This window comes from Squalius cephalus (genome assembly GCF_949319135.1).
Source record: "Squalius cephalus genome assembly, chromosome: 14".
NCBI classification, from domain to species: domain Eukaryota; kingdom Metazoa; phylum Chordata; class Actinopteri; order Cypriniformes; family Leuciscidae; genus Squalius; species Squalius cephalus.
This window is the reverse complement of record NC_137135.1, coordinates 14,110,811-14,132,234: the sequence shown is the minus strand read 5'-3', so window position 1 is coordinate 14,132,234 and position 21,424 is coordinate 14,110,811. Positions and strand designations below refer to the sequence as shown.

At 37.8% G+C, this 21,424-nt stretch overlaps 1 protein-coding gene across 1 annotated transcript in view; it reads right to left on the bottom strand.

Moving 5' to 3' along the window:
• Nucleotides 1-17,871, bottom strand: part of atp10b (ATPase phospholipid transporting 10B) — a gene marked incomplete at its 3' end in the record, with an annotated part of 32,182 nt that extends 14,311 nt beyond the window's left edge. The window contains exons 1-2 of the mRNA XM_079893014.1: nt 17,389-17,871; nt 1,056-1,260 (exon numbers count right to left, since the gene is read on the bottom strand). Of these exons, the coding sequence (XP_079749140.1) occupies nt 1,056-1,260; nt 17,389-17,798 (615 nt within the window). The 5' untranslated portion in view covers nt 17,799-17,871. The remainder of the gene's footprint in view (nt 1-1,055; nt 1,261-17,388) is intronic.
• Nucleotides 17,872-21,424: the final 3,553 nt, after the last annotated feature.

The window sequence follows — 21,424 nt, the reverse complement described above, 5'->3', positions numbered from 1 at the left end:
GTTTTTTTTTTTTTTTTTTTTTTTTTGCAAGAAATTAATACTTTTGTTCAGCAAGGATGCATTAAATTGATTGAAAATGAAGAGAAGAAAAAAAGATGTTACAAATGTCAAAAGATGTTATAATGTTACAAAAGGTTTCCATTTCAAATAAATACTGTTTTTTTTGTTTTTGTTTTTTTATCGTTCTGTTCATGAAATCATCCTGAAAAAATGCATCATGGTTACCATAAAAATATTAAGCAGCACAACTGTTTTATTAACATTATTTTATTCTTGAAACTTCTATACCAACAGTCCCGGTAATTATAGTTATATAGTTATATTATATAATACTATACTTGATTTAATACTTTAAACACCTATTTTTAAGCATATTTTGTGAAATCGCATGGAAATGCAAAGACGAACTATCATAAGAAAACATGCGCAGAAACTATCATGGAAACACATTTACAGAATAAATTCCTTGATGCGCTTCAAAACGATCATTTCAGACTCTGCAAAAGGAACGACCTAACTGGACTAACCAGCGGACCAATTATTATTTTGCATTTGCGTCATCAAAGTGTTTCAGTATAAGTCCTTCCCAGAACTCTCTTACATGACTGCATTCCCAAACAGCAGCATCTGCCTCCGGAGCCAAGATAACTTTATTGCGTTTAATCTGCGCGCTCTAATTTGTTACATTCAAAAATGATTATAAACAGTGGCATCTCCTAATATTCTAAGTGAAATTTAGCGCCAGTTTATCGAATGTGACGATTTTGTTGGATGTACTGTGGAAAAAAAAAAAGTTGCAGCCTTAAATTTTTAAGTACAATCAACTAGGATGTTTCAGTCATTTCAACTTAAATTACTTTAAACCGACTTTTGAGTTGAAAAATTGAGTTGAAACTTCGCAAATGTTTTAAGCGCTAATCCAATTTTGCATGGAAATAGCTACTGACATTTATGAATATTTAAATGTGGCACACATTGAGTGTCCTAATGGGCTCATTGTAGCTGTAAGCTTTAGACTTCTCCCAAAGGTATTTCGTGATCGGCAGCGCACTTACCAGAGTAGAAAAGCCTGCCACCACCCTCCTCTGTTTGAGGTTGGTCTCTCCATCCAGATTGGCTGTTTCCATGTGGCACACTCCATTAGGGTCGGACGTGTGCAGGAGCAGGATGTCAGCTGGGATGATCTGGTTAGAGAGCACTCTCACAAAATCCCCCACCCGTACATCCTTCCATCTCCTCTTCACCAAACGCATCTGTTTCCTGTGAGAGGACGAGAATTAATGCCTCACACGGACCTCTTCTAAAGCTGCGCGGGGTTTCAGTGTTTGTGTAGTACATATAAATGCACAGACTTGGACTCTGTTAATATGGGTAAGAATACACAGATGTAGACGGCATAACATATGTATGAAAAATGAATGATTATGAAAAAAGCAATCCAGGACACATTCATTGCTAATTTGAGCATGTTATGCCAGGCATCTCACTCTTCAAGTTTTTTATGTGCAACCTAAAACAATAAAACTATGAGTTTGCATCTTCAAGTGTGTTTTATTGTCAGCTGTCAACACAGAGCACAAAAGAAAGAAAGAATAGTGCAGTCAAGACGTGAACGTCAGGTATGCGGTTCTGGGTTGGGTGGGTTCTTCACAGACTGACGGCCATCTTGAGAAAGGTCACTGTCACACCTCACACACAAATCCTGATGTACAGCTGAAGAGAAGCTTAACATAACTTTAGGGTGCAGCTCCCACGTTCTCTTTACATTGCTGTCAAGTTACATGAATGCAGTCTGACTAAAAACATGTCCAGGTCACATTAATTAGATTCAGTATTTTTACTGTATTACAGGTAAGAATAATACAGGAGTATGAGATTTTTTGCATTGTGACATTATTTTTTGTAACAACTAAGCACAATTAAGGACATTCAATTCACATTAATGTAACATAGTATGTTTACTGTATAAAATAATATAATATATATTTTTCACATCACAGATTATTAATAATAAGATTATTTGCATTGCGACTATTTTTTATAATAATTAAGCACAATTAAGGACATTAGATTCACATTAAAGTAATATAATATTTTTCTGTATTATAAAAAAACAATAATATTTTTTTTTCACATTACAGTAATATGATATTATTTTGTATTGTGACTATTTTTTATAACAATTAAGCACAAGGACATTAGATTCACATTAATGCAATAATATTTTTTACTGTATTACAATATATATATATTTCAAATTACAGTAATGAGATTTTTTTTCATTGTGACATTGTTTTTATAACAATTAAGCACAATTAAGGATTAGATTCACATTAATGCAATATAGTATTTTTACTGTATCACAAAAATTAATAATATAAAATATATATTAACAATTAAGCCCAATTAAGGACATTATATACATATTTGTGTAATTTATGTTTTACTCTATTACCAAAAATAATAATAATATATAATATATTTTTTCACATTACAGTAACATGAGATTATTTTGCATTGTGGCATTGCTTTTATTGCAATTAATTACAATTAAGGACATTAGATTCACATTAATGCAATATAGTATTTTACTGTATCACAAAAAAATAATAATATGAAATCTATTTTTTCACATTACAGTAATATGAGATTTTTTGTATTGTAAAAATTTATTTGAACAAATAAGCCCAATTAATGATATAAGATTCACATTAATTCAATGTAGTATTTTTTTTACTGTATTACATAAAATAATATTTATTATAATTTTTCACATTACAGTAATAAGAGATTTTTTTTTTGCATTACAATAATGGGCAGGGAAAATGATACTTAAACTTTTCCTTATGAAAAAATATTTTCTGTTTTTTTTTTTTTTTTCTTTAGATGTTGAGGTACAGTATGACACAACTTGCTGCTGTCAAATTATGGATATTCAAACCCCACTGCTGGCAAATATTGCCCACAAAACAGCTTATTTTACCTCATGCAAGCCCAATCAATTTCAATTATACCACCAAGTGAAGAAAATGAATTAATTAGGATGTTTTTTACTAATAAAATGGCTGACAAAAGAATATTAGTTCCCCAAATCAGGCAAGACTACAGTTTTGTGCCAAGCAAGCATTTCTCTGAATGAAGTGCCTGATGTCTGTTTCAGATAGTGGCGTGAGATAAATCTTGCGAGGAGCGCTCCTCCAGAAGGACTCACTGTTTGCAGTCTGTGATTAGCGAGACGTCTATTTCTGGCATTTAACTGTCAGTCAAAATGTGTGAGTGTGAAGAAATGATGATGTGTGAGACAAACACCTGCTCTTGAATACTCTATTTTGAACGAGAGTCAACACCTTATGCCATTTCACAGCATTCCACTGCACGCTGAATTTTAACTCAGTTTGTGACGTTCACACAGCGTCTTTAAAGTGAAAAACTACAGTGGCTGAAGATAAAATATGATCGTGCGTGGCAGGCAATTTCATCATGATCATTATCATTTCATCATAATCAATCATAATCACCGGTTCTGCTCTCTAACAGAAAGTCCTCATCCTATCATCTGAGATATGTTTTGAATTCAAGTGTCTCTGGTTTGATATTCATCATGGCGCATGTTAACTATGAATGACTAGGTGAATCCACAAGCTTTTGTGAGCATTTCAAAACATCTTTTTTCAATCTAATCCACCAATATATCTGCATTCCTCTCAGTTAAATGGCAAGGGAGAGACCACAATTTCTTCTAGTTCTCATGACAGGCATCAGACCAAAGAAATGCATACAACACATTAGGTCATGTGTTCTCTAGCAGAAGCGTGACGACCCATACAGTATGTGGGAAAGGTGCATGTACTGTGCTGAAGCTTAACCATTTGTACAAGGTCGGCGTGACTCAACAGGAAGGGAGGCATTACTTACACTGCATCCTACTCACATTTTTGTTATACAAATGCATGCCATGTAAACCTCAAAGCTTGTGAAGTCGGCCAGCCTGGCAACTATTTGTTAAAGTTTTCCATTGTTTGCAGCAGATGTATTTCTTAATGAAAGTTTGGGGGCAGTATGTTCTATCACAAGGAAAGGGATCTATAAATAACTACCTGCCACACTCCTGACAATTCTTCCTGCATCCCTCCTCCACGCCAACTGCCCCTCTCCTCTCCACACATATTTCCAGGAGCCTGATTATAGACGGCAAGCCCAAACCTGCCCTTTTTTTTAGGTATTAGGGGTGTTTGGTAAAGCATGCATCACTATTAATGTCAGGAGTAAGTGCCTCCTCAGAATTTTTGAGCCGAATGGATTTTGAATTGAACTGCACTGAAATTGACAGTACAAAATTATTGGTGCCCCAAAGTCACCTTTTTTGATGAATTTTACAATTTTGAAGCCAAAATATTTCATTTAGTGATTTGTGCAGAACCAAGGAGTTTTTGAATGAGTTTGAGCTTCAGCAAGAACCAATGAGGTTCATTCTCGTGTTACGCAGCACGTTTGAGCTTCAGCAAGAGCCAATGAGGTTCATTCTCGTGTTACGCAGCACGTTTGAGCTTCAGCAAGAGCCAATGAGGTTCATTCTCGTGTTACGCAGCACGTTTGAGCTTCAGCAAGAGCCAATGAGGTTCATTCTCGTGTTACGTAGCACGTTTGAGCTTCAGCAAGAGCCAATGAGGTTCATTCTCGTGTTACGCAGCACGTTTGAGCTTCAGCAAGAGCCAATGAGGTTCATTCTCGTGTTACGTAGCACGTTTGAGCTTCAGCAAGAGCCAATGAGGTTCATTCTCGTGTTACGTAGCACGTTTGAGCTTCAGCAAGAGCCAATGAGGTTCATTCTCGTGTTACGTAGCACGTTTGAGCTTCAGCAAGAGCCAATGAGGTTCATTCTCGTGTTACGTAGCACGTTTGAGCTTCAGCAAGAGCCAATGAGGTTCATTCTCGTGTTACGCAGCACGTTTGAGTTTCAGCAAGAGCCAATGAGGTTCATTCTCGTGTTACGTAGTACGTTTGAGCTTCAGCAAGAGCCAATGAGGTTCATTCTCGTGTTACGTAGCACGTTTGAGCTTCAGCAAGAACCAATGAGGTTCATTCTCGTGTTACGCAGCACGTTTGAGCTTCTGCAAGAGCCAATGAGGTTCATTCTCGTGTTACGCAGCACGTTTGAGTTTCAGCAAGAGCCAATGAGGTTCATTCTCGTGTTACGTAGTACGTTTGAGCTTCTGCAAGAGCCAATGAGGTTCATTCTCGTGTTACGTAGCACGTTTGAGCTTCAGCAAGAACCAATGAGGTTCATTCTCGTGTTACGCAGCACGTTTGAGCTTCTGCAAGAGCCAATGAGGTTCATTCTCGTGTTACGCAGCACGTTTGAGTTTCAGCAAGAGCCAATGAGGTTCATTCTCGTGTTACGCAGCACGTTTGAGCTTCAGCAAGAACCAATGAGGTTCATTCTCGTGTTACGCAGCACGTTTGAGTTTCAGCAAGAGCCAATGAGGTTCATTCTCGTGTTACGCAGCACGTTTGAGCTTCAGCAAGAACCAATGAGGTTAATTCTCGTGTTACGCAGCACGTTTGAGCTTCTGCAAGAGCCAATGAGGTTCATTCTCGTGTTACGCAGCGCGTTTGAGCTTCAGCAAGAGCCAATGAGGTTCATTCTCGTGTTACGCAGCGCGTTTGAGCTTCAGCAAGAGCCAATGAGGTTCATTCTCGTGTTACGCAGCGCGTTTGAGCTTCAGCAAGAGCCAATGAAGTTCATTCTCGTGTTACGCAGCACGTTTGAGCTTCAGCAAGAGCCAATGAAGTTCATTCTCGTGTTACGCAGCACGTTTGAGCTTCTGCAAGAGCCAATGAAGTTCATTCTCGTGTTACGCAGCACGTTTGAGCTTCAGCAAGAACCAATGAGGTTCATTCTCGTGTTACGCAGCACGTTTGAGCTTCAGCAAGAGCCAATGAGGTTCATTCTCGTGTTACGCAGCACGTTTGAGCTTCAGCAAGAACCAATGAGGTTCATTCTCGTGTTACGCAGCACGTTTGAGCTTCTGCAAGAGCCAATGAAGTTCATTCTCGTGTTACGCAGCACGTTTGAGCTTCAGCAAGAACCAATGAGGTTCATTCTCGTGTTACGCAGCACGTTTGAGCTTCAGCAAGAGCCAATGAGGTTCATTCTCGTGTTACGCAGCACGTTTGAGCTTCAGCAAGAGCCAATGAGGTTCATTCTCGTGTTACGCAGCACGTTTGAGCTTCAGCAAGAACCAATGAGGTTCATTCTCGTGTTACGCAGCACGTTTGAGCTTCAGCAAGAGCCAATGAGGTTCATTCTCGTGTTACGCAGCACGTTTGAGCTTCAGCAAGAGCCAATGAGGTTCATTCTCATGTTACGCAGCACGTTTGAGCTTCAGCAAGAACCAATGAGGTTCATTCTCGTGTTACGCAGCACGTTTGAGCTTCAGCAAGAGCCAATGAGGTTCATTCTCGTGTTACGCAGCACGTTTGAGCTTCAGCAAGAGCCAGTGAGGTTCATTCTCGTGTTACGCAGCACGTTTGAGCTTCAGCAAGAACCAATGAGGTTCATTCTCATGTTACACAGCACGTTTGAGCTTCAGCAAGAGCCAATGAGGTTCATTCTCGTGTTACGCAGCACGTTTGAGCTTCAGCAAGAGCCAATGAGGTTCATTCTCGTGTTACGCAGCACGTTTGAGCTTCAGCAAGAGCCAATGAGGTTCATTCTCATGTTACGCAGCACGTTTGAGCTTCTGCAAGAGCCAGTGAGGTTCATTCTCGTGTTACGCAGCACGTTTGAGCTTCAGCAAGAACCAATGAGGTTCATTCTCATGTTACACAGCACGTTTGAGCTTCAGCAAGAGCCAATGAGGTTCATTCTCGTGTTACGCAGCACGTTTGAGCTTCAGCAAGAACCAATGAGGTTCATTCTCGTGTTACGCAGCACGTTTGAGCTTCAGCAAGAGCCAATGAGGTTCATTCTCGTGTTACGCAGCACGTTTGAGCTTCAGCAAGAACCAATTAGGTTAATTCTGGTGTTACGCAGCACGTTTGAGCTTCAGCAAGAGCCAATGAGGTTCATTCTCGTGTTACGCAGCACGTTTGAGCTTCAGCAAGAGCCAATGAGGTTCATTCTCGTGTTACTTCAGCAAGAGGTTTGTTCTTACACATTAAGTAGGTTCGGTTAAGCTTATGTTTATGTTTGCTGATCAATGTTTTTATGAATAAAAGCCTAAATTAAATCTGTTCACCATATAAAGCGATCGAGTCTCTTCAGAAAATTTGGACTAAACGGCTCAATTCATATGGATTAGTTTTAAGATCTCTTTATGAACGTTTTGTATTGTCAAAATGGTTGTTGCATAGCTGTCAATGGAGGGACAGAAAGCTCTCAGATTTCATCAAAATATCTTCATTTGTGTTCTGTAGATGAACAAAAGTCTTACGGGTTTGGAACAACATGAGGGTGAGTAATTGATTACAGAATTTTCATTTTTGGGTTAACTACTACTTACTATATGGTTAGGGTTAGGATTAGGGTTATTTGCTTGTAATTATGCATAATTTATTGTTATTACTATAGTTACTACATATAACATGTAACAAGGACACTGTAAAATAAAGTGTTACTAAATAAAATCACTATAAATATATATATATATATTTTAAATATAAATTTTACAACAACATAACTAAAGAGATTTCGCATTTAATGAAATATGTACACGTTAATAATGTATGTTCTCACTTCAGTACATAATACAGTGAAAGCTGAATGTAAGGTTTATTATAAATAATAATAGTTATTTTTATTTGAGGTTGGGGTTTTCCCATATAACACAAGCAGTGTTATCAAAAAGTAAATTCTGATGTGTTCCATGCATGCAAATGCAGGGCGATCACTGGAACTCGAGATCAGTTAGATCACACTTAATACGGGATTTGAAAACCTCTCTACAGGTGCTGGTCATATAATTAGAATATCATCAAAAAGTTGATTTATTTCAGTAATTCCGTTAAAAAAGTGAAATTTGTATATTATATAGACTCATTACATGCAGAGTGAGATATCTCAAGCCTTTATTTGTTATAATTTTGATGATTATGGCTTACAGCTTGTGAAAACCACAAAATCAAAATCTCAGAAAATTAGAATATTACATGAAATCACACAGTAATTACACAGTAATCCCATGGTCATTGAACCAGGTTTTGGTTCTTTTGGCAGTGTGGGCAGGTGCAAATCCTGCTGGAAAATGAAGGAAGCATGAAGTGCTCTGAACATGTCCTGGTAGACGGCTGCGTTGACTCTGGATTTAATAAAGCACAGTGGACCAAAGTCCTCTTTTCTGATGAGAGCAAATTTTGCATCTCATTTGGAAACCAAGGTCCCAGAGTCTGGAGGAAGAATGGAGAAGCACACAATCCAAGATGCTTGAAGTCCAGTGTGAAGTTTCCACAGTCTGTGTTGGTTTGGGGAGCCATGTCATCGGCTGGTGTTGGTCCACTGTGCTGTCCACTCAACGCAGCCGTCTACCAGGACATGTCCAGAGCACTTCATGCTTCCTTCAGCAGACAAGCTTTATGGAGATGCTTCCTTCATTTTCCAGCAGGATTTGCACCTGCCCACACTGCCAAAATAACCAAAACCTGGTTCAATGACCATGGGATTACTGTGTAATTACTGTGTGATTTCATGTAATATTCTAATTTTCTGAGATTTTGATTTTGTGGTTTTCACAAGCTGTAAGCCATAATCATCAAAATTATAACAAATAAAGGCTTGAGATATCTCACTCTGCATGTAATGAGTCTATATAATATACAAGTGTCACTTTTTTAATGGAATTCTTGAAATAAATCAACTTTTTGATGATATTCTAATTATATGACCAGCACCTGTAAGTAGGCCTGTTACACTTCATTGAGTAACCCATCACATATCTAGGCAGCAACCATCCAGCACACTCTAGCAACACCCAAGCAACCCCCAAGAACATGTTAGCAACTGCATAGCAACACCCTGGCAACCATCCACAACACCCTATCATCATGGTGGTTAGTTTTGCATGTATAAGCATGACTCATGCTTTCTTCAGAAACTGTAAAAATCCTGTTTAAATGAATGTGATGAATAGCTGCTTATTTTCTTAAACATTCCACAGCAGTGAAAAATCACAGCAGGAGAGAATTTAACAGCTAAGATGGAATAAGCATCACTTTGTCTGTCCTGAGCTGTTTTAATGAAAGGGGGTTTGACTATGCGTGTGAACAATATTATAAAACTCTCTCCCTTTGGGGTAGAATAGGAACTAATCAATCATAACCGCTGGAGGAAAGCACCACGGTTCATTCAGTCCGAATATGGGAGGGAAACGTGCACATTACAAGCATTAGCAACACTGTACAGTGTAAAAGCGTGTGAAGTATTAGATTAGCGTAATGATATTGTTGCTTTCAGACAGACGGTTCCCTTGTGGAGCCAGTGGAACGAGGGATTGTCTGACTGCTGGGAACCGTTTGAAATTGAATTGTTTATTTATGGGTATGAAACTCCAGCATGATAAAACAATGTCATAAAGAGAAAGCAGCCCTAGCAAAGAAACTGAATGAAAACATCGCCACTGGATGTCATGCATCATGGTGCATAAGCGCAATAGATGTTGCCTGTACATTTATTCTCTTGAAATCACATGCAAGACTAAACAATGCATTTTACTTACGAAATGTGGCGTACTTAAGCAATAGCACATTATTGTGATTTTAATATTGCTTTTATGGCATAACAATTCAATAAACAAGAACTTAATACTGAGCTACTTCCATTTTAGACACTATATTGCCAGTTACTTTGTCTGTTTTTATCCCGCCAACAAAAACACTTCAAAGCAAAGCCACAGCAGATTCAGCTGACACTGTAAGCAACACATTGTACTGGTATTTCGTTCCTGAACGAATCAGCGAATGAACCGGTTAAGTAAATTATTCAATGACTCACTCATATGAATCAGAGTTTTTGAACGAATCAGTTAAAAAAATGTAAAGATTTAATGACTCACTCATAAAGACTTGTCGCCACCTACTGGCATAACATAAGTGACTGAAAATCATGATTTTGCAAATTGGTGTTTGTTATAATAATATTTTAATTTATCATCATGATCATCAACACATATTTGTTGCTTTAATAGTTTTACAGTTTACTACACTTGTTATTCTTCTAGTTATTTACTCATAGCTAATGACGGGAAAAACTGAGAATTTTTAAACTCTGAATCAATTGAACCAATCGCTTCTCAGAATGATTCAGTGTTTCGAAGCGTTCAAAACGCCAGAAGCTGCCGACCTGCAGGTCAAAACAGTGTAAATACTACGAAAACTCAACCCAAACATGCATATATCTTTTACTAACCAATTGCAAATGTTTCCTTGAAAGTCTAATCTATTAAATGTAATTTACAAAATCATCAAATAACTTTAAATGTGAAATATTTGTTCTTTTATTAATTTGTCTGTCTTGTTTTGTGTGTTTTTAGAGGGCTTGGCTAATCAGGCCAATAAGAGACAATTAATTACTACTCTTCCCTTTTTCTTATACAAATACGCCATTAAAACTGTCTACATAACAAAACTGATCCAGATAACCCTAGAAACTGGTTCAATGGTTATCTGCAATGTTTCAATTGATTTTGACGCACAGAACTACGAAGCTTCACAAAGCAGTGTTTCAAAAGCACCCATCACTATACAGTAGCAGCTAATGAATCTGAAGCAAATAGTTGATACTTTCACATTGAAAAATAAGGTGAAAAATGGCATATTCTAAAAGAGGATTTTCAACAGCTGGAAGAAACTGCTATCCAGGCATTCTCTGTACCTCATATAGGCTAGCATTTAATACAATCATGCCAAAATGCTACAATGGTTGATCTGATCACAGATAGGGTTGCAGGAATGAGGTCTCATCTCTAACTGAATGGTGCTGTGCTAACAACCGTGTGCTGAAATGAACTTACATCATCAAAAAAGCTCACCAAAGGCTCTTCTTCCTATGACAGCTCTAAAAGTTTTGAGGTATCAAAGACCGATGGAAAGCGTATTAACTTTTTCAATCACACAGTGGTATGGAAACTCCACAGATCAGCAGAGGAAGTTGGAATACGGTTTTGTGCTCCCTGCTTCAAAAAGTATTGACTACGATCTCAAAGTAAGGCCGGAAAATTCAGGATTCTACACACAATAATATCTACCACAACATCACTTACTATAAGACTGTCCAAAATCCTAATTCCTTCACTAACACTGTAAAAAGTGGCAACCTACAGTTGTTACCGTAAAGAGCTACTTATACCTGATTTTAAAAAATATTTTGTATAAATAATGGGTCAAACTTAAGTTTAGGGTCAAACTATCATTATTAACTAGTTGCTTATTAGCATGCTGTGATACTGGCTGTTTATTAGTACCTGTAAAGAACATATTAATGCCTTATTTTGCATGACCATATTCTACATCCTGTAATCCTACCTAATACTTAAACTTAACAACTACCTTACTAACTGTTAATAAGCCGCAATTAGGAGTTTGTTGAGGCAAAAGTTGTAGTTAATAGTTAGTTAATAGTGAGAATTGGACCCTGATCTAAAGTGTGACCAAATAATGCTGTCAGTGATGTTATAATGATATTTTGACCATTTTTAGGTTACCATTTTTTTCAGTGTATGAACCTGGATATATTTTATGTAGCCTATACATACAGTGGTCAGAATTATTGGAACCCCTGGTAAATATGATCAATGATGGCTGTAAAAATAAATTGCATTGTTTATCCTTTTGATCTTTCATTCAAAAAATTTGCAAAAATCAAACCTTTCATTGAAGTAAAAGAAGTGAAAGTGGGGGGTACATCACATTATGAAATAAATGTGTGTTTTTTTTCCCAAACTCATTGGCCATAATTATTGGCACCCTTTTATTAAATACTTTTTGCAACCTCCTTTTGCCAAGAGAACAGCTCTGAGTCTTCTCCTATAAAGCCTGATGAGTTTGGAGAACACCTGACAAGAGATCAGAGACCATTCCTCCATACAGAATCTCTCCAGATCCTTCAGATTCCCAGATCCATGTTGGCGCTTCTTCTCTTCAGTTCACCGCACTCATTTTCTAAAGGGTGCAGGTCAGGGACTGGGACGGTCATGGCAGAAACTTCATTTTGTGCTCAGTGACACATTTTTGTGTTGATTTTGATGTGTGTCTTGGATCGTTGTCCTGATGGAAGATCCAACCACGGCCCATTATAAGATTTCTAGTAGATGCCGTCAGGTTTTTATTTTTTATCTGTTGGTATTTGCTAGAATCAATGATACCAAGTGTCTGAACAAGATGTCCAGGACCTCCAGCAAAAAAAAAAAAAAGGCCCACAACATTAAAAATCCAGCTGTTTATTTAACCGTGGGCATGGGGTATTTCTTATCCCTGTATGCACCAAATCCATCTGGTGTGTTTGCTGCCAGAAAGTTATTTTTTTAGGTTTCATCTGACCACAGAAACCGGTCCCGCTGAAGATCCAGTCGTGTCTGACAACTGAATATGCTGGAGTTTGTTTTGGATGAGCGAAGAGGATTTTTCTTGAAACCCTCCCAAACAACATGAGGTGCTGTAGGGGTTGTTTGATTTGTATTTTTAGGCTTTCTGACCCCAAGACTCAACTAATCTCTGCAATTCTCCATCTGTGGTCCTTGGAGAGTCTCAAACTTTCCTCCTCACCATGCATTAAGACATTATAGACATAATAGACATAGACATTATAATCTTCCAGGCAGATTCGTAACATCTTTAGTTGATTGAAACTTCTTAATTATTGCCCTGATGGTGGAAATGGGAATTTTCAATGCTGTAGTTATTTTCTTACAGCCAATTTCTATTTTGCGAAGCTCAAGAATCTTTTGCTGCACATCAGAAATGTATTCTGTGGTTTTACTCATTGTAATGGTGATAATGTGATAATGTGAGTTTCACCCCACTTTCAATTCTTTTACTTCAATGAAAGGTTAGATTTTTGCGAATTTTTTAAATGAAAAATCAAAAGGATAAACAATGCAGATTTATTTTTACAGCCATCTTTGTTCATATTTACCAGGGGTGCCAATAATTCTGACCACAACTGTATTTTATGTACCTGCATCTGATTACAACTTATATTTAAGCTACAATGTAGAAAAAGATTTGAAGACAAACAATCTTCTTTGGAATAACATGCACTGATATACTACTATAAGACCAGAAACAAGTAAATGTATATGGTCAATGAATAAATACATTAAGAATTCATGTTAAAATGATCTGAATATGATATAACCCAGCTGTCTAAAACTGAGACATGATTAAAACAACAGCAAAGCACATATTGTGAATAATAGAAATGGTAAAAGGGGTAGTTTTTCCAACACCCCCTCTGGGCATGACAGGCACTTCAGGACAGTTTGAGTTTCGACTGACCCGAGCCAGTTCCTGCCCCTGTGTTGCTTGGCCACCTGGGCTCCCCCGTATGGAAACACTTCGGGAATCACAAAATGGAGCAGCGGCTTAGCTCAAAATAAAATGAAAGAGACTAAGTAACCATGGCAATAAGTGATGGATTTGGAATCTCTTTTGGAAGTAAAAATATATCTCAGGGTGTACCTGTGACTGCTGCGAAATCTCTCTCCCTCTCCCTCTCTCTCTCTCTCTCTCTCCCTCTCTCTCTCTCTCTCTCCCTCCCTCTCTCTCTCTCTCTCTCTCTCCCTCTCGCCCCTAGTCTCTCAGTCCTTCCACCTCTCAAGTGTGGTGAATTACTAATTTTTTCCCACCAGCTATTCAGTCATTTTAAAATAGATCTAAATGATGCCTCTCTGTCTACCCCTCTGATGCAACACAATGATGAGGATCTCGTCAAAATGCACACAATGCGTTGGATGCAAGACATTGTGCTGCTCTTCAAAAGAAGGAAAAAAATCTCCCACACAAATTTTATTTCTAGGTCAAAAATTCCCATGGGGTTTCGAAACACAGATGAAGTGAAACACAAATTCAAGCGAGCCTGCACCACGACACTGCTCACAGAAAGATGGGGCGAGAGAGAGAGGCAAGAAAGAGTGCAGAGAGCAAGAGAGACATTAGATGTAGTCACTGTATAGTCACCAGCAACTTCATCTTATTTATTTTTATATATTTATAAAATCCTCTACCAATTTTCCAGTGTAATACACCCAACAAGGAATGCAAAAAGCGTTCTGTTCAGACAGCTAAATGATTAATGAGCACCCATCTGCACTACAGTATTCATTAAGTATGTTAGTCTATGTAAATAAATCCTAAACGGTCGCATTTTTAAGATGCTATGTAGGCTTATAGTGAAAAGATGATTCACTTTTTAAAATGTGTTTTGCAATTGACCCTTCGCAAAGACCCCTCCCCCTTAGTTACTGTTGCTAGGTTCGACAAGCCTTGATGCTCTCTCACGTCACACATAATTATCTCACGCAGTGAAAAATACATTGCGGAGCAAAGAGGACACTGACAACGCACCGACAGACAAGACACGAGTTTCAAACACGAGTTAAATGTTACAATTCCCCCGGGTTAGTTGTAACATACCCTGGGGTGAGATGTAACATTATGATATCCAGCGTTGTGATATGTAACATTATGAAATTATAATATAACATTTGGTTTTGCTGCTCCAAATGATTGGAATGCGCTACAACAGTCATTTATTTCAATCTCTGCATTTAAAAAACTATTAGGGAGTGTTTTGTAAATGTTTTAAATGAATCTATATGTCTGTCTGTGTGTGTATTGTAATATGTTAGTATGTTTTTCAGGAGATTTTAACTCTCCTGCCAGGCTGTTATTGAAAATAAGAACTTGTTCTTAAATGACTTGCTTGGTTAAATAGATTCAATTAAAATGAAATAAGGATTATGGGGGGAAATGTGTTTGGGAACCCTTGCATTAGCATCATCAAACTGAATAATCTGCATGTGTGTGTGAGAGAATGTTTGTTACTATTAGTCATAATTGGCATTAATAAAATGCCATACAATTTGACTTTCCCAGCTCTTACATATCGTCTGATGCTCTCTTCATAATGCTGAGAGACACCCCTCAGTTAGACCTAGGCTCACTGAAATTCAAAGAAAACATATAAATACAACTAAAAATGTACTTGGGGTAGGTTGTAACATGCTTCATTGATGTTACAACTAACCCATGAACTAGCTCACCTTACATCTGACAGCCAAAACATTAATACTAACAACTACACAGATATGCTATAAACATAAAGTGAAAAAAGTTACTTTCTTACATTAAAAGTAGTTTTTCTGCTTTAAAATCTGTTGTGGCTGCCACAGGGCTCTGCTTACTCACATGTGGAAAAAGGACTAAACCGAGCATAAAGTGAATCAGGATAACAATGTTGTTAAAGAAATTGGAAGTGTTACAATTAACCCGTGTTACAACCATCCCCGGTCTCCCCTAAATACCGTTTTGTGGTTCTTTAATGAATCGGGACAGATCGCTGTAGCACCTCAGTTCAAGCGGCATGTGAACCGATCATCTCTTACTACTAGTTATAGCACAAAATAAGCATGAATGAACATCAGAAGGTATGTTGATTCAACCGTGAAAATACGTCAATAGACACCATTTTTCAAATTTAAGTCCACCGATCGTTAATCTTTGAACTCTACTGTCTGGTTTGTTTGTCAGACAAAATGGTGGATTCAGCGTTATGATTGGTCAGATCGCCTGCAACCAAACTCTCAGCGAAAGGTGAATAGAGTGCATTAGCGCCAGCCCTCTTTTTCATCTGTGCTGGTTCCAGAAGTATTTTTCTCTTTCATGTTTCCAAATAGGATTTTTTTTAAGTCTTTGTTAAAGAGTTAGAAGCCATGATATACCCTATGGAGAAAATTAATGACCTTTTTACTTCCGGAACCAGACTCTCTATTCCTATGTTCTATTCTATTATTTTTTAAAGGGGTCATGACATGAGAAATCAAATTTGTAAAAAAGAAAATGTACCTATAAGAGGTTTTTGTGTCATCAAACCATCCTGCAAGTTTCACAGCGGGGTCTGTGGCTTCATATGGGCAAATATATTTGCATATGACTGCCTCCAGAGTTAGACAATGACGAATCGTCGCACCATAGGCCCCGCCCACTAGCATTCAGTCACTTAACGACTGATACTTGCCTGCACTGGCTTGATTCTGACAAGTGTATGTTCGTTCTATATGCATAATGTTTTCAAAACACCAACTCATGTGCAATAGTGAGTGGGTGTTGATACTGTTTCCTATGCAATGACGTTAGCCAATCACAGCAGTGGCCATTTACTGACAAGTCTTAAAGGAGCCGCCCTTAAAGCTACACTGTGTAGGATTTTCTCCCATCTAGAGGTGAAATTGTTTATGACTACCAACTGAAAATTACTTTCTAACCCCTCCCATTCCGAGAGCGTTTTAACTCCTACGGTGGCCGTATTATTTCAAATCTGCCGGCAGTCGCGAGTAATCTCCCCCTCGCATTCGTCACGGTGCCACTGAGTGTAAAAACGTGAAAGGCGAAGCTTGAATTTCCAGGTATGTCCCTCTTTGGCACATGTATTTTCAAGATGGAGGCGCAACATGGCTGCCGCCATTTGAGCGACTAGCTCGTATGTATTATAAATGGCAGATTCTACGCTTACGAGAATACTTGATTAGTTGGTAGAAGTAATTACATATTAATGAGCACATATCATTTTGAAAGAACAAAGTGTTTTTTGCTAAGAATCAACTTAAAAAATTACACAGTGTAGCTTTAAAAAACAAATCATTTCAGACAGAGGGTCAAAATGAGCGTTGAAAATAATATGTGTGTGTGTGTGTGTGTGTGTGTGTGTGTGTGTGTGTGTGTGTGTGTGTGTGTGTGTGTGTGTGTGTGTGTGTGTGTGCAAAAAAAGTATTAACATTATAAGTGAACCTCAGGGAGCATATTAAGATAATAATAAAAAAAAAAAAAAAAATGTCATGACCCCATTAATGCAATTTTTGAATGTGTTGTGTAAATGAACCATTTAAATGTTTAATCTCACTGTTCGTTAGTATTCAGCATTAATTTTTAGCACCTTAGCAGTTTTTCAGCATTTCAGAATTGATCCGATGGTAGGAAAGTGTCTTATGAAATGCATGAATAAATACATTTTTATAGTGTTCATTTTGCTTGTTTTAAAATAATTTTGTTTTAGTTCAAATGAAGCATGGCTCATTTATTTAATAAATTAATTTTATTAGCTACATTCATTCAATATGTCAATAAAAGTTTGAAAATAATCAGCTTTACCATAATTACAGAAGAAATAGGTCTGTTTACCTGCTGAATATGAAGCAAGGCATATTGTTGAGCTGCTGGTCACTCTGGTACCTCCGGAAATCCTCCCAACCATCCTTGACAGCGGTCAGTGCCAGGATGACACAAATGGGAATGAGAGCCACCTCCGGCTGGAACGCGTTCACCACCGGGACGAAATTCAAGATGGCCAGGCCCACAAAATAAACGTTGGCCATACGGTGGAACTGCTCGAATAAGTTCATAGGGATGAAAGACCAAAGTGTATATTTGTTGGTTTTGATCGCGTTGCCCTCATACTGGCGGTTCGGCTGGTCACGCTTCTTCAGATCTTCAAAGTGCAGGTTGGAGACCACCTTCCTGATGGGTCTGTCCTGGTCCCTGTGCCTCGTCCAGCCCTGCCAAAGAAGGGTCAGAGGGTTTGTCCAGGTCATGATGTCTCAGCCAAAATAAACCTGCCCTGCATGACACTTAGATCTGGAGCTTTAATATGAATCCTGCAGTTTTGGGGGGTGGGGGTGGGGGTCCTCTTGCACAGCTACCAAAATTTATAAGAAGCTGCCCTTTATGCCTCTCACATCACCTGTACGAGAGAGAAATGCGGAGAAAAAGAAAGAGAGAGTGAGTCAGAAAGCGAAAGAGAGATAAAGAGCAAGAATATGTGGGTTGAGACTACACCTGTTAAACTCCCCTGACCGCCCTCTGGGAACAAACACCTGTCTGAGGTGAAGGTATGCTGTCAGTGCACCGAATGCCACAGATACAGCGCCAGAATCAAAGCTGGAAATAAAGATTCAAAGACACAACGGCACCCCAGTGACCCAATTACATTAATCAAAGCTCTGAGCAGGATATACTCAAGCTCACTGCAGTCATCCGCATAAATAATAGTGCATGTTCACTGCAGACACAGTGTTCACATCAGAAGGACATTTTGTTAATTAAGTTAAAAAGAAAATTATAAAATGATTTGTTCTGAAGATTTATGCTTAAATGCTTGAAATTAGATTTCTACAGTACACTCTCAGAAAAAAAAAGGTACAAAAGCAGTCATTGGGGTGGTATCTTTTCAAAAAGTGTACGTTTTAACCCCTATAGGGTGCAAATAAATACCTTAAAGGTACATAATAGGACCTAAAGTGTACCACCCCAGTGACAGCTTTGTATCTTTTGGTACAAAATGGATTACTTTTCAAAACAATCATTTTTAATATATATACAGTGTATATATTTTTTTTAGTTGAGGAATTTAATTGAAGATAGTGAAGGAAAAGTGGCCAAAAAAACTCTAGTCTTCATGTGAACTCTTTCAGTGCTGTTTCAAATGCATCCCAGGATGCACCTTGGCTGGTTAGAGAAAGAGTGGCTGCATCTGAAATCACATACTTCCCTACTATATAGTGGGCGAAAAACAGTATGTGACCAAAGAAATACTCATAAAAGAGTCCCATGAGCACACGGAAGAGGATTTGTGAACGGAAGTTAAGCAATGTAACTGACGCTGGTAGGTCACATGATAATAACAACATGGCAAATGTAGTACGTCCAGATAATATTCATACTACATAGAACATACTTTTTTTTTTTTTTTTTTGTGAAGTAATTGCTTATTCAAAATAAGTATCTACTCAAAAGCTTGTTTAACATTTTTGAGCGCTACATTATTCACATAATTCCATTTTCGTTTTATACTTCAATGACTTTACTATGATTATAAAATGTGGAAAATAGTCACGATAAAGACTGAAATGTCTAAACCTTTTTCTAGCTGTGTATTTTAAGGATTAAGCCAGCCAGTGATGTCGTGCCCATGCAATGAAGACAAACTTGTTTGCAGGCGGATGTCATCATTTCCTGAAGTATTTTTAAGACCTATGTGTCACTTCACCTGAAGCGAGTACAAAAATAAAATCCTGTCTATCATCACCTCCACTCGGCCCATACTAATACAAAACATCTATACATTACATGTGTGATAATGATGAGGTTTGTCAAGTCTTACATCAAGAGAGAAGTGACGGATGCATTGCTATGTGGTTGCTAAAGTGTTCTGAGTGGCTTCAAGTGCATTGCTATGCAGGGTTAAAACTTCACAATTAGATTTCATTTGTTTAGTTAAAGGGTTAGTTCACCCAAAAATTAAACTTTACTCACCCTCATGTCATTTCAATCCTGTAAGACTTTCGTTCATCTTCGAAATACAAATTAAAATCTTTTTAATGAAATCTGTGAGATTTCTGTCCCTTCATTGACAGCTACACAACCACTTTCAATGCCCAGAAAGGTAGTAAAGACATCATTAAAGTAGTCCATGTGACTCCAGTGGTTTAACCTCAATTTTATTAAGCAAAAAAACATAATTTATCACTTTATTAACCAAATATTAATCTCCAATGTGCATTCATGAGAGTACCACAATGCATATTTTGTAAATAAAATGTCAAATTATGTTTTTTTTTTTTTTTTTTGCACAAACAATTAACATGAACTAAAAAAGAAAAATATTTTAATGTTAATTTCAGCATTTACTAATACATTATTAAAGCCATGTATCTGTTAATATAATTTTATTCTAATAAACTTGCTCTAACATGAACTAACAATGAATAGTTTTATTTTTATTAACTAACATTAACAAAGATGAATAAATACTGTAACAAATGTATTTCTCATTATTAGTTAATTACTAACTACTGATCACTAATGAGACCTTATTGAAAAGTGTTACCAGAAAAGCAACTGTGCACCAATTTGTGACACAAATATATGGGACATGTTAGCAAGGTTTAGGCCTAATATTTTGACTTATGGGGATGTTCAAAGTATGAGCAATGGTGATGATGCCTTAGAAAGAACAACTACTGAACTGTGGGTAAGTGTAGACCTTATGTAGCCCCACCCCTTTTCATCGCTGCGCTCGTTGTGTTCTGTCTTCCGGTTTGTATTTCCACAGGTCTTATGGATTTATGAAATAACCGCTCCTTTTAAAATCTTCTCGGTTTACTAACATATGACATCCACTTCAAACATTACAATGCTCATGATAACTTTCGGTCAACTCTACAAAAAGTAAATCCACTTCACCAGCTAATTCCTCTTCGACAGCGATGCCATAGAAATGTAGAGCTACTGCAAAAACTGAAGTTCAAACATACAATTCTAAAGAAGCTGCACACTTGTTTCTCTGGCTCATAACGTCTATAGACAGTGTATACGAGAGCGTTCAAAAAATGACACCTTTAGGTGCAGTCACATTAGCTACATTTCTGCAAAATTTCACACACAAAAATATATATTTTGCCTATTGTCAGTAGTGTTGTGATGTACACTGATCAGCCACATCAATGACACTGATTATTTTGTAATGTGGAGGATTCTTTTTCTTGAAGGAATAACATTTATGTGCTTTTGAATACTAAGTCCCCAACACTTGGGACAAAGTGTGTCTGAATATAACAAAAGGGGAAACGGAACAAGACAGCCGTCTAGTTTTGTAATCCAACTTCATGACCCCAACAACAAGCTGAAGTATCAAGGAATCTAAATTTGCTTTTACCTAGTAACAGAGAGTTATACATGTGAAGAACAAATCATATTGGAGAAACATTATGTAATGAATCATGTCACATTTGCCATGCTCCTATACTAGAAAAACTGTTGTACTCTTTATGGATTCTCTCTGAAATTCGTCCGAGATCCTCCCGGCCGTGATTAAAACATATTGAAAGGCATTGTCTGGAGTCTGTCTGTCGGCTGCACAGCAGGTTAGTGGAGCACTAGAGACCTTATTCCCAAGTGATAGTGTTCATAAGGGGCGAGACGTCATCCGACTCAGCAAGACATCGATCAGGAGATGCACTAGAGGATACATTTGTAAACATTGATTAGGAGACTCTACGCTTGGGTGTCGAATAGGAGATGCTTTAGTCAGGTGTGTAGGGGAATTTATACCACAGTAACAATGGCACCTTTCAAGGGGTGAGATATACTAGGCAGCAAGTGAACAGTCAGTTCTTGAATTTCATGTGTTGGAAGCCGGTAAAATGGCCAAGATCTGAAT